At 44.1% G+C, this 16,935-nt stretch overlaps 1 protein-coding gene across 1 annotated transcript in view; it reads right to left on the reverse strand.

Annotated features, from left to right (window-relative positions):
- Window positions 1-16,935, reverse strand: part of LOC140733232 (POU domain, class 2, transcription factor 2-like) — a 386,783-nt gene that overhangs the window by 275,681 nt on the left and 94,167 nt on the right. Inside the window, exon 3 of the mRNA XM_073056287.1 lies at window positions 1,767-1,827. Within this exon, the coding sequence (XP_072912388.1) occupies window positions 1,767-1,827 (61 nt within the window). The remainder of the gene's footprint in view (window positions 1-1,766; window positions 1,828-16,935) is intronic.

The following is a 16,935-nucleotide window of genomic DNA, read 5'->3' on the forward strand; positions in this document are numbered from 1 at the left end:
TGCATTTAGCACAATCAAAATACCCTTTCTCCACCACCGGCTGAGCAATTGCAACAAATAGGGACATCTCCCAAACAGTCACACTTGGAATGTTGAAGAAATTGTGGAGTGGAGTTAATTTTAGCCAGCAGAGCTGTGTGGCTGAACAGGGCACAAATAATTATCAGTGATGAGGTTATTCTGGTGCTCCAGTTATTACTCAGGTTTGTGGCTGAGTGGGAAAGATAAGGCTCCAGGTGCAGGAACACGGGAGCTCCCATTTACGGGCACCATCCACTCACATTTTTAACCTAGCAGAAGCATCACTGCATTGAATTCCAGGGTTTTATCACCCCAGAGATCACAGATTTGCCCCCACTTGCAAAAGTTTCTGATGAAATGAAAATTAACACCGGTTTTTACATTTTAGGGCTGACAGAAAAAGAAACATTTTGAAGAAACAGCAAATGATTGCAAAGCATCCTACTCGCGGCAGTTGATCATTAATCTCTACAGCTGTAGCTCAGAGATGTGCACGTTGCATGATTATAAATGCTCTAGGAACTATTTGAAGGCCGCTGAGTTTAAACAAAGCAAGAAGTGATTGTGAGAAATCCTAACAAGGAGCACAGCATGAAGTACCAAAAAGCAACAGAAACAATTGGACAGGAGTGGGAAACAAGATAATAGCCACACAGCGAGACGGCGTAATTTCTCATTGCAGGAAGCCAGGAACATTCCTTCTCCTTTTTTAAAATGCACACATTCACACAAACAGCTGTTACCACATTCAACCCACGGTAAAACCCCACCAGAGCATCCCCATCGCAAGTGCCTCCGCCACCAAGAGAAAGACCCTGAGACTTGTGTGGAAGAAGCTTGGGCTTGCAATGGGGAGTCACCAAAATCAGCAACGTGGTCTCTTTTACACCCAAAAGCTTACTGAGGCTCTGCGAGCATTGCTTCACCCGGGCAAAGAAAGAAATAGTGGTGCAGGAAGAGGACACCGGTGGGAGAGGCAAAAAATAGGGCAGCGGGAAAGAGGAACAAAAAAAGAAAGCATGACGATAGATCTTCAAAACCTAAGAGGATGAAGTAGATGTCAGGAGTAAGAGAAGTGAAGACAAAGAATGAGAGCTAAAAAGAAAAGCAGGAAAGGCAAGATATATAAAAAAAATGAGAGTGGGGGAGGGGAAACAGAGGGCAATAGGATGTGGAGCAAACATAGGAGTTAGAAACTAGGAAGGAAAAGACAAGCCAAATCGGGCACGCAAAGAGTGAGAGCGGGAGAGGGAGTGGGAAACGAAGGGGGCGAAGCAGCAAAAATCAGACAGAACCAGAAGGGAAAGAGGAGTGGCAGAGGAGCTGGAGACCAGGCCTAGCAACCCTTCAACTGGTCAACAGAGGAAGCTATGATGTTCAGTCAGCCCATCTGCCTTCTCTGGATGCTCTGAGCCACTCCATAGTTAAACAAATGCACTAGATAAATCAACAGCAGGAACACAAGACCAGCTCTGCCTGTGCCTTTCAGTTCAACTAATAAGCATAAATTATTCTGCTATTGACAAACAATCACTTTCCTTATCTCCACATTACTCTCTTTATTTTCTCTCTTTCCTCAGCCTCTCCCTGCTAACAGCAGCCCAGTAATCCCCGACGCCTTTTTTCTATCGACCGGCTTCTGGCTCGGCCGCTCGATCCACACTGTGACATTCAGATCAATACTGCATGAATAAAAAGAAGCCTTTTCCTCTCTCCCGGCTCCTCTCTCTCTCTCGTCAGCTTACCGTCAGACGCTCGTAGTCCCAGGGTCGATTTCAGCTTCCATGCGTTGTCAGATGTGGAGCGCTGGAAAACGAAGGGAACGGGCAATGGAACAAACATATCGAGACTGACAGGCAGTTTTCCAACCTTGCATACCAGGGACCCAAGTTGGTGTGTATGTGAGTGTGTGTGGCTGTATCTGTGCCTTCAAACAGGGAATAAAGCGTGAGTGGTGAAGATTGTAACAGTGACAGTTATATGTGCTCAGAACTGACTATCTGTCTTTCTATGTATTAAAATCACACATACACCACATACACACGCATGCACACACACACACACACACATACACACACACTCTCTCTCACACACACACACACACACAAACAGAGGCACACTGTACCCCTTCACCTCCTCGATTACTGCCGTGTGAGAAGCCAGCAGTTCATAGCCCAGAGTAAATGCATGTTGGTTTCACAGCTTGTTGGGAACAATGGACTCCCCCCCTCAACCTAATCTTCTTGTATTGTCTGGTACTATCATTCTCTCTCACTCTCTTTCATACTCTTCCCCAGTTTGACAGCTGACGACTGATTTCAGAGAGAGAACGATCCGTCCCCTCTCAGTCCCCCTCAGAGGAGCCCCTAGCCCTTCGCAGACAAAAGCAATTATTCCAAAGGTACAATATTCTGCGTCCGCTACACACCAAAATCACACCTCCCCCTTCCTCCCCACACAGAAGACCATAGCAACCAGCCTTCCCACAGCTCCAGCTTAAACGGTGCAGAAAAATACATTTTAAAAAAAACTTCCTCTCCCTTAAAAGATAAATGACATGTTAAGGGGCTTCCATTCAATGAGCAGGACAACTTTAATTTCATTCTAAGGTCAAAACTCAAGCAGCAAATCCAGGCTCTGTGATCAGTCAGGGCATCAGTGAAGGCACAATTAAAAATCCTTTCATTGAGAATTTCATAGGCAGGTGATTCTGTGAAGCATCCACATTCAAAGCAAACCATAATAAACTGGTCAGTTTAAATATCAGAGTGCAGAGAACTCGACTTGAACTCATCAGTAAATTCTCTGATGGTAAATAGGAGAAGGGAGTTGGTGGTGGTGAGACTCAGATTGAGATGGGTCTGAAAACACGGTGGGGTGGAGGGTGGAGGGTTGGGTGTGGGGGGGTGGGGAAGCAGCTAATTACACCAAAAGAAAATATATCATCACAGAGCTAGACGTGACACAGGCACAGGCAGTTGCTGATAATATAAAGCACCACTCCCACTAAGCCGCTGCTGGCCAATGGTGTAATGCAAAGAGGATCTTAATGTGGAAATGGTTACATTAAGGGTTTGGCCACTGAGAGATCAAACAGCCAGTCAGGCAACTGGAGGATGCTCACCAAATTTTCACAAATAACAGACAATTTCTCAATTACTTACACAAATACACAGGATCCAATTTGCCCCTTTCATTCAGACCTTTCACAACAATCATTGAGTTGTAGTTGTGCAGCAGTAAGCAAACCCTCCAGTCCAACTTGTCCATTCTAAACAAGTTGTATTCCTGAGCTAGTCCCATCTTCCTTGAAACTCTCCTATCCATGTACCCGCCTACGTGCCTTTTGAACACTGTAATTGCTCTACCACTTCCTTGAGCATTTTGTTCCATATACCCACTACCCTCTATGGGAAAAAAGCTTGCTCTCAAGTTCCTTTCAAATCTCTCCCTTCTCTCTTTAAACTTATCACCCTTACCCCAGGCCATAAGATTTATAAGAACTTATGGAAGAGAAACAAGCCTCTGAGTTATTTATATCCATAAAGACACAGTCATATAAAGTTGAAACAGGCCCTTCAGCCCAACTGTGTTGCTAGCAAGCTAGTTCTATCTGCCTACGGGACAAATTTGGCCCACAGTCCTCTAAACTTCTCCTCTCCATGTACTTGTCTAGGTGGATTTTAAATGTTATTAATATACCCAGTTCAACTGCTATAAAACCATAAGACGTAGAAGCAGTATTAGACCATTTGGTCCATCAAGTCTGCTCCATCATTTCATCCTGGCTGATCCATTTCCCTCTCAACCCTATTCTCCTGCCTTCACCCGATAAACTTTCACGCCCTAACTAATCAACCTCTACCTTAAATGCACCCAAGGACTTGGCCTCCATAGCTGCTGGCGGCAACAAATTCCATAGATTCACCACCCCATGGCTAAAGAAATTGCTCCTTATCTCTGTTCCAAATTATATTCCTCTATTTTGAGGCCATGCCCTCTGGTCCTAGACTCACCCACCAAAGGAAACATCCTCTCCAAATCCACTCTATCTAAGCCTTTCAACATTTGATAAGTTTCAATGAGATACCCCCCCACACACACACACACACACACACACACACACCATTATTCTAAATTCCAGGGAGTACAGGCACAGAGCCTTCAATTACTGTTCATATGGTAACCCTTTCATTCCCAGAATCATTCTCCTGAACCTCCTCTGAACCCTCTCCAATGTCAGCACGTTTTCTTAAATAAGGGGCCCAAAACTGCTCCAAGTGAGGCCTCATCAGTGACCTATACAGTCTCAACAGTACATCCCTGATTTTATATTCCAGTCCTCTTCAAATGAATGCTAACGTTGCATTCACCTTCCTCACCACCGATTCAACCTGCAAACGAACCTTTAGGAAATCTGCACGAGGACTCCCAAATCCCTTTTTTATATTGGATTTTTGAATTTTCTCCTCATTTAGAAAATAGTCTATATTTTTATTCCTTCTACCAAAATGTATGATCAAACACTTCCCGATACTTTATTCTATCTGTCACCTTTTTGCCCATTCTCCAAATCTAAGTTCTTCTGCAGTCTCTCTGCTTCCTCAACACTACCTGTCCCCCCACCTATCTTCATATCGTCTGCAAACTTGGCCACAAAGCCATCAATTCCTTCATCCAAATCATTGACATACAACTTAAAAAGAAGCAGTCCCAACTCAAGACTCTTGTGGAACTAGTCACCAACAGCCAACCAGAAAAGGACTCTTTATTCCACTCTCCCGCCTGCCAATCAGCCAATGCTCTATCTATGCTAGAATCTTTTCTGTAATACCCTGGGCTCTTATCTTGTTTAGTAGCATCAAAGGCCTTCTGAAAATCCAAGAACACAACATCCACCAATTCTCCTTTGTCTGTGCTGCTTGTTATTTCTTCAAAGAATTCCAACAAATTTGTCAGACAAAATTTTCCACTAAGGAAACCATGTTGACTTAGGCCTATTTTTTCATGTGCCTCCAAGTATCCTGAAGCAACATCCTTAACAATCGACTCCCAACCACTGAGATTAGGCTAACTGGCCTATAGTTTCTTTTCTCTGTCTCCATCCCTTCTTGAAGAGTGGAGTGACATTCGCAATTTTCCAGTCGTCTGGGACCATGCCAGGATCTATTGATTAATGAAAGATCATTACTAATGCCTTCAGCCACCTCGTTCAGAACCCTGGGGCGTGGTCTGTCAGGTCCAGGTGACCTTTCAGTTTCCCAAGCACTATCTCCCTAGTAACAGCAACTACATTCACTCCTGCCCCCAACACTCAAACTTCCTGCACACTGCTAGTGAAGTCAGAATCAGGTTTAATATCACCGGCATACATGTCATGAAATTTGTTGTCTTTGCAGCAGCAGTACAATGCAATAGATAATAATAGAAAGAAGTGAATTACAGTAAATATATATATTATAATAAAATTAAATAAGTAGTGCAAAAATAAAAATAAAACAATAGTGAGGTAGTGTTCGTGGGTTCAATGTCCATTCAGAAATGGGATGGCAGAGGGGAAGAAGCTGTTCCTGAATCGCTGAGTGTGCACCTCAGGTTTCTGTACCTTCTTTCTGATGGCAGCAATGAGAACAAGGCATGTCCTGGGTAATGAGGGTCCTTAACGAGGGATGCCATCTTTTTGAGGCACTGCTCCTTGAAGCAGTCCTAGATACTACGAAGGCTAGTGGTGGAGCTGACTAAGTTAACAATTCTCTGGGGCTTATTTCAATCCTCTGAAGTAGCCCCCACGCCATACCAGATGTTGATGCAGCCAGTTAGAATGCTCTCCACAGTAGATCTGCAGAAATTTGTGAATGCCTTTGGTGACATACCAAATCTCTTCAAACTGCTAATGAAATATATCCACTATTGTATCTTCTTTGTAGCTACATTGATATGTTGGGACCATATGTTGTGTCATCCACAGTGAAGACTGATGCAAAATACTTATTCAGTACATCTGCTATTCCCTTGTCTCCCATTACTACTTCTCCAGCGTCATTTTCCAATTGTCCAATATTTACTCACACGTCTTTTACTCTACATGTATCTGAAAAAAACTTTTGGTGTCATTTTTGATATTATTGGCTAGCTTACACTCATCTTTCATCTTTCCCCCCTTATGGTTTTTTTCAGTTGCCTTCTGTTGGTTTTTAAAAATTTCTCCTCAAACTTCCCTCCAATTTTTGCTCTATTATATGCCCGCTCTTTTGTGTGTATGTGGCTTTGATTTTCCTAGACAAACATGGTTGTGTCATCCTGCCCTTAGAATACTTCCTCTTCTTTGGGATGTATCTATCCTGCACCTTCTGAATTGCTCCCAGAAACTCCAGCCATTGCTGCTCTGCCGTCATCCCTACTAGTGACCCCTTCCAATCAACTTTGGCCAGCTCCTCTCTCATGCCTCCTTAATTCTGTTTTCTCCACTATCTGACTTTAGCTTCTCCCTTTGAAATTGCAAAGTGAATTATATCATAATATGATCACTGTTTCCTAAGGGTTCCTTTGCCTTAAGCTCCCTAATCACATCTGGTTCATTACCCAATACCCAATCCAGAATTGCTGATCCCCTAGTGGGCTCAACCACGAGCTGCTCCAAAAAGCCCCCTCTTTCTCTCGAGATCCAGCATCAACTGGATTTTCACAATTTATTTGCATATTGAAATCCCCCATGACTAACATAGCATTGCCTCTTTGACATGCTTTTTCTATTTCTCACTGTAACTTGTAGACCACATCCCATCTACTGTTCGGAGGCCTGCAAATAACAGCCATTAGGGTCTTCTCAACCTTGCAGTTTCTTAACTCTACACACAAGGATCTTCCATGTTCTGATCTTATGTACTTCCTTCTAAAGATTTGATTTCATTTTTTTTACCAGCAGAGCCACTCCTGCTCCACTGCCCACCTGCATGTCCTTTCAATAGATTGTGTATCCTTGCATATCAGGCTCCCATCTACAATAGTCTTTCAGCCATGACTCTGTGATATCTACAACGTCACATTGTTTGTTTGCCTTCCTCAAAGGCCCCACCTCGCAGCTCATTGCACTGAGTTACTTTGGTTACTTTGGCTCGCCTGACTTATCCATATATCACTGACATCTTCTGCAGCTTTCTTCCTTACTATTAACTACACTGATGGTTTTGGTATAATCTGCACATTCCTCAGTCATGGATCCTGCATGAAGTGTAAGTCACAGACTGCAGCCAATGGCTAAGCCCTCCAGAAGACTAATGGAAACACCCTTGCAGTCACTAAAACACCCATCAGCCACCAACCTTTGCTTTCTGCCACTAGATTAACTTTGAATCCAGTGCCACTACCGCTTGAAAGTTATGGCTGCCATGTTGGGCTTTGTCAAACTTCAAGAACAAAGACAATCTATTTCACGATTCAAATTTCACGACATATGTCAGTGATAATAAAACTAATTCTGATTCATCCATTTTTGTCTATACAAAAAAAATCTAGTTCAGTTTGTCAGATAACTGCTTCATAACAAATCGATGCCAACCATTACTGATTAATGATAGTTTAAAATATGTCCAGAACCATTTTTTTGCAATAATTTAGCAGGAATTTGCTTGACTGGCTTGTAATTATCTACTCAATCTCTTTCCCCTTTTTTTTAAACAGCAACCTTCCTTTTATACCATAGGATCAAAACTCTGACTCTATTTTTCTCCAGTCCTGATGAAGGGTCTCGGCCCAAAATGTTGACTGTACTCTTTTCCATAGATGCTGCCTGGTCTACTGAATTCCTCCAGCATTTTGTGTGTGTTTCAGAGATGACATGCTTTGTTGGCTCTGAAGGAACTTATGAGGCCATTGCAGCAGACCCTGGGCACTCCGGACTAGAAAGGCAGGCAGAAGTGACGATGAGGTGAGGGAGAGTGGATGAAGTAAGAAGCTGGGAGGTGATTGGAGAAAGAGGTAAGGGGCTGAAAGAAGAAGGAATCTAATAGGACAGTACAGTGAAATATGGAAGAAGGGAAAGTGGAACCAAAGTCAAAGTTCAAAATAAATTTATTATTATATAGAACACTGAGATCCATTTTCTCATGGACCTACTCAGTAAATCCAAGAAACAGAATCAATGAAAGATTGCACCCAACAGGAGGTCAAACGAGTGTGCAAAAGACAGCAAACTGTAGGTAGCTAGATAGGCAGACCTACAGATAGATAGATTGATATATAGTTAGATAGGTAGGCAGGCAGACAAATAGATAAACAAATAGTAACATATAGCACATGAAGTGAAGAGTCCTTGAAAGTGAGTCCATAGGTTGTGGGGTCAGTTCAGTGGTGGGTGAGTGAAGTTGTCCCCACTGGTTCAGGAGGCTGATGTGGGTTCTGAGGCTCCTGTACCTTCTTCCTGATGGCAACAGTGAGAAGAGAACACGATCTGGGTGGTGGGGATCCCTGATGATGGATGTTGCTTTTCTACGACAGAGGGAGATGATGGACAAGCAACAAGAGAAGAAGGGGTGAGAGGGTAACCAGAATGGGGAATGGAAAAAACAGAGAACAGCGAGTAATCACCAGAAGTTAGAAAAAGTGATGTTCATGTCATCAGGTTGGAGACTACATAGACGGAATATGAGGAGCTGCTCCTCCAACCTGAGTTTGACTTCATCTTAGCAGTAGAGGAGACCAGGGACATAGTACCCACTATAGGACAGGCAGATAGATCAGTGGGTTGGGAGATGTTACACTCCTTCCAACACTTACATAGGGGTTTCCTGTACTCACATCCATGGAAGTTCTGACTCACACCCTGAATGCTCCTTCTCCACTTGGACTGATTATGGGTCATTCTAGGATGCCAAGGAGTATTCCGGTCTTCTGGAATCATACTAACCTTAGCCTAAAGAGGTTTGGAAAGTGATAGAGTCTGCGTTACTTTCCAGCCTACTCTTACTTAGGGGTACCTTCAGTAACAGCTTAGTGAATCTGCATTTCCTTTGCTTATTGTATTCATTGTAACCAACATTTCACACTTTTCACTGCTAACATTAATGCCCATGCCACATCCTCCTTTCGTGAAGATGGAATACAAAATTTTCATTTGGTACCATATTCCTAAACACCCTTCTGCATCCTAATTTCTTAAACTGGGGAATATTGAACCCTTTTATCTCCCCTTGAATGCCCCTCACTGCTGTGAAACTGATCACTTTTCAGTAGTTGTTACCACTTTTGCTCAAGCAGATCTACTTCAATCTAGCAAAATCGGCTTCACACTAATTCAGTTTAGTCATCATTTAAATTGAACAGAGCTATGAGAAATGACAAGGTAGTTAGCTGCTTCTAGCCCATTTTAACTGCCCAGGTTCAAGATGTAAGCTCAGAACTATCTACATCTTATTAAAGTTGATTAAAGATATTTCCATTGAATGCACTGACAATTCTGCTCCCTCTCCTCTCTACCTTTTATATCTTTCTAATCCAGTTAACAACAGGGAGTTGAAAACCCCTGTTCTTTCAGTCATGGCTCTGCCCACTGCAGCATGGGTTTAGATCAATCAGCACGGGTAGGTCAGGTGGCAGAGAAAGCAGAAGAACTTCTAGACCTCGTTAGCCAGGACAGAGAGAAGAAGAATGGAGAAATTGTGGTACATCTCTAAAGCCAATATTGTGTGCAGGTTTGGTCACTTCAGTATAGAAAGGACATGATTACAGTGCACAGGGTACAGCGGAGATCCACCAGGGTGTCGCCTGGGATGAAGTGTCTCAGTTATGAGGAAGGATGAAGCATAGAGGCTTGTTTCTTTCTCAGAGTGGAAAAGATGGTTGAGGAGTAGATATCCTGATAGAGGCATGTAAAATTATGAGGGGCACAGATAAGGCAGGCAGTAGTAATTTCTCCATAGCAGAGAGGGCTGTAACCAGAGGGCATGTTTAGGGTAAGGGGTAGGCAGTTTTAGAGGGGATATAAAGAAGACAGTTTCACCCAGAGTTTGAAATGCACTATGCCAAAGGGAGGAGGCAAAAGAGGCTGTCCTGAATTTAGATTTCTGCATCAGCTTTTGAAATGCCAAGCCAAAGCTGGCCACATACCAAATGGGATCAGCGTAGGTGACGCACCTAAGGGCCGGCTTGGACACAGTGGGCTGAAGGGCCTGTTTCAGGGATGTACAACTCTGGTGTAATATCAAATCAGCTTTACCACAAGTCATTGGCCAAGTATTCATTTTTTAGCTCAGAAAAGTTGCTGGGGATAGAATAATCATAGGTCCAAGAGTGAGAGCCATTACACGGTGGAACAAAACAAAATGACCATGGGCCAAATTGCTACAGAAGGTCCAGAGCTCAGAATCCAAAAGACAGCAGTTTGGAGTCAACCAATGGACAGTATGCAGAGCAGTGAGCACAGTCTACCACAGTGACGCCAGTGGACACTGTCAGAGGAAAAGGCCCCCGTGTGCTCACAGACCATGAATCTCATCGAAGGCTTTGTCCCAACATGTTCTCAGAGCAGGCATGCAGACAGACAAGGGGTCCTCCGACATTAATACAATAGGGATTAGACATCTTGAGATAAGTATTTTCATCTGATTTTATTGGGTTTTACATTTTAAAAGCCCCCACACCACACCACCCGTGGGCACTGGTGTCCCTGCAACACCCCGCCCATGGGCACCGAGTTCCCTGCAGCACACAGCCAGTGGGCACTGGTGTCTCTGCAACGCCCAGCCTGTGGGCACCGGGATCCTTGCAGCACACAGCCAGTGGGCACTGGTGTCTCTGCAACGCCCAGCCTGTGGGCACCGGGATCCTTGCAGCACACAGCCAGTGGGCACTGGTGTCTCTGCAACGCCCCACCCATGGGCACCGAGTTCCCTGCAGCACACAGCCAGTGGGCACTGGTGTCTCTGCAACGCCCCACCCATGGGCACCGAGTTCCCTGCAGCACACAGCCAGTGGGCACTGGTGTCTCTGCAACGCCCAGCCTGTGGGCACCGGGATCCTTGCAGCACAAAGCCAGTGGGCACTGGTGTCTCTGCAACGCCCCGCCCATGGGCACTGAGTTCCCTGCAGCACACAGCCAGTGGGCACTGGTGTCTCTGCAACGCCCAGCCTGTGGGCACCGGGATCCTTGCAGCACACAGCATGTTAGCTTTGGGCTTCTTGCAGTCAGTGCCCAGCTCTGTATTAGCCTGCATTAGTTCTTCAACTAAGTCCTGGCTAGTGTGCACTGCTGCCATTACCCTGCTTCCCATTCACCTGCCCTTGGGTAGCCGTGGTCTGACTGCCCCGTCCTGCCTTTCAACCTCCGGAGTCCTTACCCTGAGCGGCCTCCTCTCGTACCTGAGCATGCGATTGTACGAAGCCATTCCCTTGCTGAATTCATTATTGAATGACGCACCGTCCAACGGGTTTTAAGAGTTCTACCCAGAGCTCTGGAAAGCTGCCACTGCCTCCCAAGAACTGATAAGTTTACAGTAGTTTCCTTGCTGGCATTCCCATCTTGAGGCAGCGAGTATTTTTCTGGTTTATCTCCGGTGGGATCCAAATAGTATGCAGATCCCGCCTCTCTCACCCCCAGAAGCAATGGAGATTGGTGTGGCCCTACACCATTGGACTCTGCTGGTGATGTGCGTACCAGTGGCCTTAACTGCCTGGTGTGCATAGATAGTCATACCTTATTTACAGACTGCTCTCTGTAGTGCAAGCCTTTTCTCCTGTTTTCACAAGTGCCATATTTGGTAGCCAAAGTCCCTTCTTTGCTCTAAGGGTTGCAGGCTCCTCTCAAGCCTGTACTGGAGGCCAGGGTTGCAGTGTAATCAATGTTGTGTTGTAGCTCTTTTTCAAATGGTGGCCACTGAGTATATGTTCATGGTTTTCTGTTGCTGTACCCCATCCACTCCAAAGTTCAAGGTGTTGTCCAGTCAGAGATGCACTTCTGCACACCACTGTTGTAACACCTGGTTATTTGAGTTACTGTCAGCTTGAACCAGTCTGGCCATTCTCCTCTGACCTATTAACAAAGTCCAAAGAACTCACTGGATGTTTGTTGTTTCTCACAGCATTCTCTATAAACCCTAGAGACTGTTGTGAGCGAAAATCCCAGGAGACCAGCAGTTTCTGAGATACTCAAACCACTCCATCTGGCACCAACAAACATTCCACTGTCAAAGTCACTTTGATCACATTTCTTCCCCATTCTGTTGTTTAGTCTGAACAACAACTGAACCTCTTGACAATGTCTGCATGCTTTAATGTATTGAGTTGGTGCCACATGACTGGCTGATTAGATATTTGCATTAACGAGCAAGTGTACAGGTATACCTAATAAAATGGCCACTGAATGTGTAATCAATTAATAATTGTAATCAAGTCAAGTCAAGTCAAGTCAAGTCAACTTTTATTGTCATTTCGACTATAACTGCTGGTACAGTGCATAGTAAAAATGAGACAAAGTTTCTCAGGACCATGGTTTACATGACACAGTACAAAAACTAGACTGAACTACGTAATAAAAAAAAACACAGAGAAAGCTATACTAGACTACAGACCTAAACTGGACTGCATAAAGTGCACCAAAACAGTACCAGCATTACAATAAATAATAAACAGGACAGTAGGGCAAGGTGTCAGTCCAGGCTTCGGGTATTGAGGAGTCTGATAGCTTGGGGGAAGAAACTGTTACATAGTCTGGTCATGAGAGCCCAAATGCTTCGGAGCCTTTTCCCAGACGGCAGGAGGGAGAAGAGATTGTATGACGGGTGCATGGGTTCACTTCTAAGAAACATGTTTTTTTAAACCACACGAAACCAGATGGGATACTTCACCTACTTTTTAAAGCTACTCTTTTCAGATTACAAAAAAACAATAATGTTTCCTGCTTTAAAATACATGGAGTTCTGGCTTGTGATTTTATGCTTGCTCCTGTCCATGCTCAGAGCACTATCCTTTGGAGTTCACAATCAAACATTATTGATTACAACATTAACTGGTTTGTAAATCAAATTTAAGTTTAATTATTGAAAATATACAAATTTTCTACCATCCACTACACTCTACCATAATTTGGATGATTTCCAAATCAAACTAGTGAACCTTCAATGATTTCTGTTTGCCTGATACACTGTAGGTATATCTTTGCCCCTCAGCAATGCCAACGCACACCGCTGTCACGTGTTCGGGATTCAGCCATCCATATTACAAGTGAATAGACAGAGGAGTTGAGGACCACAGTCCTTGTGAATGCCCACCTGACTCCAGCCTACAGAGCCAAAGGATAAAGCAGCTTAAGGACACTGGCTGCTTCTTTACGATGCTATGTGCCTGCAATGTTACAGCAAGTAAGTTTTTCATTGCACCTGTGCATGCATGTACATATGACAATAAATCGAGTTTTACAGAAATCCTTTACGCTTAAAAGGCATTGCTGAGAACTCATTTGGATTCATCATATGCCAGACACCATGACTTTGACGGTGCAGTAGGGAGGTGGTGTGTGGGTGAGAAGGGTGTTGTTGTTCACAGTACAAGACAAGTGCAAATTCTCCATTTGCAAACACTGCCTCAGTAGTCTGACATAGAATTTGATATGTTTGTGGTCAGATAGTTGAGAGACCAACAAAAGAACATAGGACACTACAGCATAAGAACAGGACAAGAACACCTGACTAAACTCATCCCTTCTGCCTACACAGTGTCCACATCCCTTCATTATTTGCACATCCATGTCCCCATCTAATAGCCTCTTAAACATCTCTATTGCATTAACCTCCTCCCTCATCTAGCAGCACATTCCAAGCTCCCACCATTCTTCAGCTAAACATTTGCCCTATACTTCTCCTTTGAACTTTACCCTCTCACCTTAATTGCACGCTTTCTGGTATTAAAGATTCCAAACCTGGGGGAGAAATACCAGCCGTCTACTCTATCGATACCTCTCATAATCTTGCTGACCTCTTTTAGGTCTCCCTTCATCTCTGCCACTCCAGAGAAAACAAACCTACATTTGTCCAAGCCCTCCTTTTCATACATGCTCTCTAATCCAGGCAGCAGCTTGTAATCCTGTCCAAAGCCTCCAGGTCCTTCCCAAAATGGGGTGACGGGAAATAAATGGAATACTCTAAATGTGGCCTAACCAGAGTTTTATAAAGCTGAAAAATAACTTCCTGACTCTTGGATACAGTGCCTTAATTAATAAAGGCAAGCATGCCATAGGCCTTCTTTACCACCTACTCAACCTGCACAACCCTTCAGGGGCTATGGACTTGAATCTCAAAATCACTTTACATCAACACTATTGAGAGACTTGCCATTAACAGTGCATTTTCCCTTTAAATTTGATCCCCCAAAGAGTAACACTTCACATTTAGCCCAATGAATCTCCATCTGCCATTTCTCTGCCCAGATCTGCAACTGATCTATATCCTGCTATAGTCTTTGGCAATGTCCTACACTATCCACAGCCCCACCAATTTTTTATTTCATCTGCAAACTGACTCATCTACCCTTCTACATTTTCATCCATGTCATTCATATACATCACAAACAGCAGACCCCTGTGGAACACCACTAGTGGCAGATCTCAGCCCAGAATGCACATTAACCACTGTCCTCTGTCTTCTATGAGCAAACCAATTCTGAATCCAAATGCTACAGATCCCATGCATCTTAATCTTCTAGAGGAGCTTACCATGAGCAACCTTGTCAAACGCTTTACTAAATCCATGACAGCATTCACAGCCCTACTTTCATCAATAGACAATAGGTGCAGGAGTAGGCCATTCAGCACCGCCATTCACTGTGATCATGGCTGATCGTCCACAATCAGTACCCCGTTCCTGCCTTCTCCCCATATCCCTTGACTCCACTATCTTTAAGAGCTCTACCTAACTCTCTCTTGAAAGGATCCAGAGAATTGGCCTCCACTGCCTTCTGAGGAAGAGCATTCCACAGATCCACAACTCTCTGGGTGAAAAAGTTTTTCCTCAACTCCATTCTAAATGGCCTACCCCTTATTCTTAAACTGTGGCCTTTGGTTCTGGACTCCCCCAACATCGGGAACATGTTTCCTGCCTCTAGCGTGTCCAATCCCTTAATAATCTTATATGTTTCAATCAGATCCCCTTTCATCCTTCTAAATTCAATCACCTTCGCCACCTTAACTTGATCAAATAAGAGATAACTTGCCCTGCACAGTTACGCTGGCTGTCCCTAATTTAGACATAGTTTTTTAACTGCTCATAAATTCTATCCCTAAGAATCCTCTTCAAATGCTTCCCTACCAATGATATGACACATAGGTAGAGGAAACAAATTAATGCTGCCATTATAAAATCAATCCCTCACTCACCTGTTAGAACTTTCATGATGCAGATTCCACAAAATAGCATTTTCATACACAGAACAATACAGTAGACAGGAGCCTCTGAACCCATCTAGAGAGTTGAAGAGACAAGATGTGGGTAGGGGTTTGAAATACACAGGTCATGCAAGTTTGGAGAACAATGTTGGAGGCTGTGGAGGGCAATTCTCCAGAAATGAAGGGTCTTGGGCCTAAATAGTGACTGTCTATTTCTCTCCTTAGATGTTGCCTGGCCTATTGAGTTTCTCCAGCATTTTGTATGTTGCTCCAGAGTCTGGGTGCATCTTTCTAGGTTTGGGAATTTTTCCTCACCTAGAAAACTTCCCAACATCTGCCAGTAGTCCAAACACCAGCATTGACCTTTTGTCTCTGGGAAAATGGTGCCGAGATGATCACCCAAACTCCATCATGTCAATCAAGAAAGGACTCTCTGGCAAGGTGTGTGCTTTACTCCTTGTTGAAGCTTTGCTTAAGAGCAAGAAGATTCTTATCACCATTAATTACCTGCAGATGAGAAATAAGTGGCAAGACCAGGAAGACAGTGGAATACTGAAAGCTCAAGCTCTGGAATCATCGTGCAGTTCCACTCATTAGTGATCATATACCTTGCTGCAAGCAAGTTTAGTTAGAGACGTGCTGCAAGCTTCCATCATGCATGGCTTTCAGATTACATAAAAGAGCAGATATTCAGCCTGGGAACCGGTGAAGTTCAGTACTAAGTGGAAGGAAGCCAAGCTGACTAGAATCAGCTGTCAGTTCAGTCCATGTGGCCCTGTGGAAAGAGCTAAGGAGGCCAATAAGAATAATATCCCAGGCTGAATTTGACCCACAGTCAATATAATGCAAGTAGCATGGCACTTATGGAGTCATTCAGTCAAGAGCTCTGGATTCTGTCAATTTGCAAGTGACTTCCAAGATTGCCACAATCGTGTGCCAGTCAGCAGTCAGCTGCCCTGTTGACAGACAGGGCTCATCAGTCTCTGCCCTGCAGGTACTTGGGTTAGAGTCAGAGAGTTGTACAGCACATAAACAGACCCTTCAGCCCACCATGTCCACGCTAACCTTTTTGTCAATCTGCCCACACTACCCAATCTTTCCTATTTAACAGCCTATCTAAATGTTTCTTAAATATCTCCCTTCTTTCCTTTTCCGTTCCCCATTCTAGTTCCCCTCTCACTCCTCTTCTCATCCTGTATTACCTCCCTCTGATGCCCCTCATCCTTTCCTTTCTTCCACGGTTCAGTTTCCTCTCCAATCAGATTCCTTCTTATTCAGCTTTACCTCCTCCACCTATCACTTCCCAGTGTTCTTCACCCCCTCACCCTCATCTGGCCTCACCTATCACCTGCCAGCTGGTATTCCTTCCTCTCCCTCACCTTATTCTGGCTTCTTCCTCTTCCCTTTCCAGTCCTGATGAAGGGTCTCGGCCTGAAACATTGACTGTTTATTCCCCTCCATAGATACTGCCTGACTTGCTGAGTTCCTCTAGCATCTGCAGGACCTCCTGTGTTTAAATATAGTGATTGTATCTGATTCTAACA

The sequence above is a fragment of the Hemitrygon akajei genome, chromosome 1 (assembly GCF_048418815.1).
Source record: "Hemitrygon akajei chromosome 1, sHemAka1.3, whole genome shotgun sequence".
NCBI lineage: Eukaryota > Metazoa > Chordata > Chondrichthyes > Myliobatiformes > Dasyatidae > Hemitrygon > Hemitrygon akajei.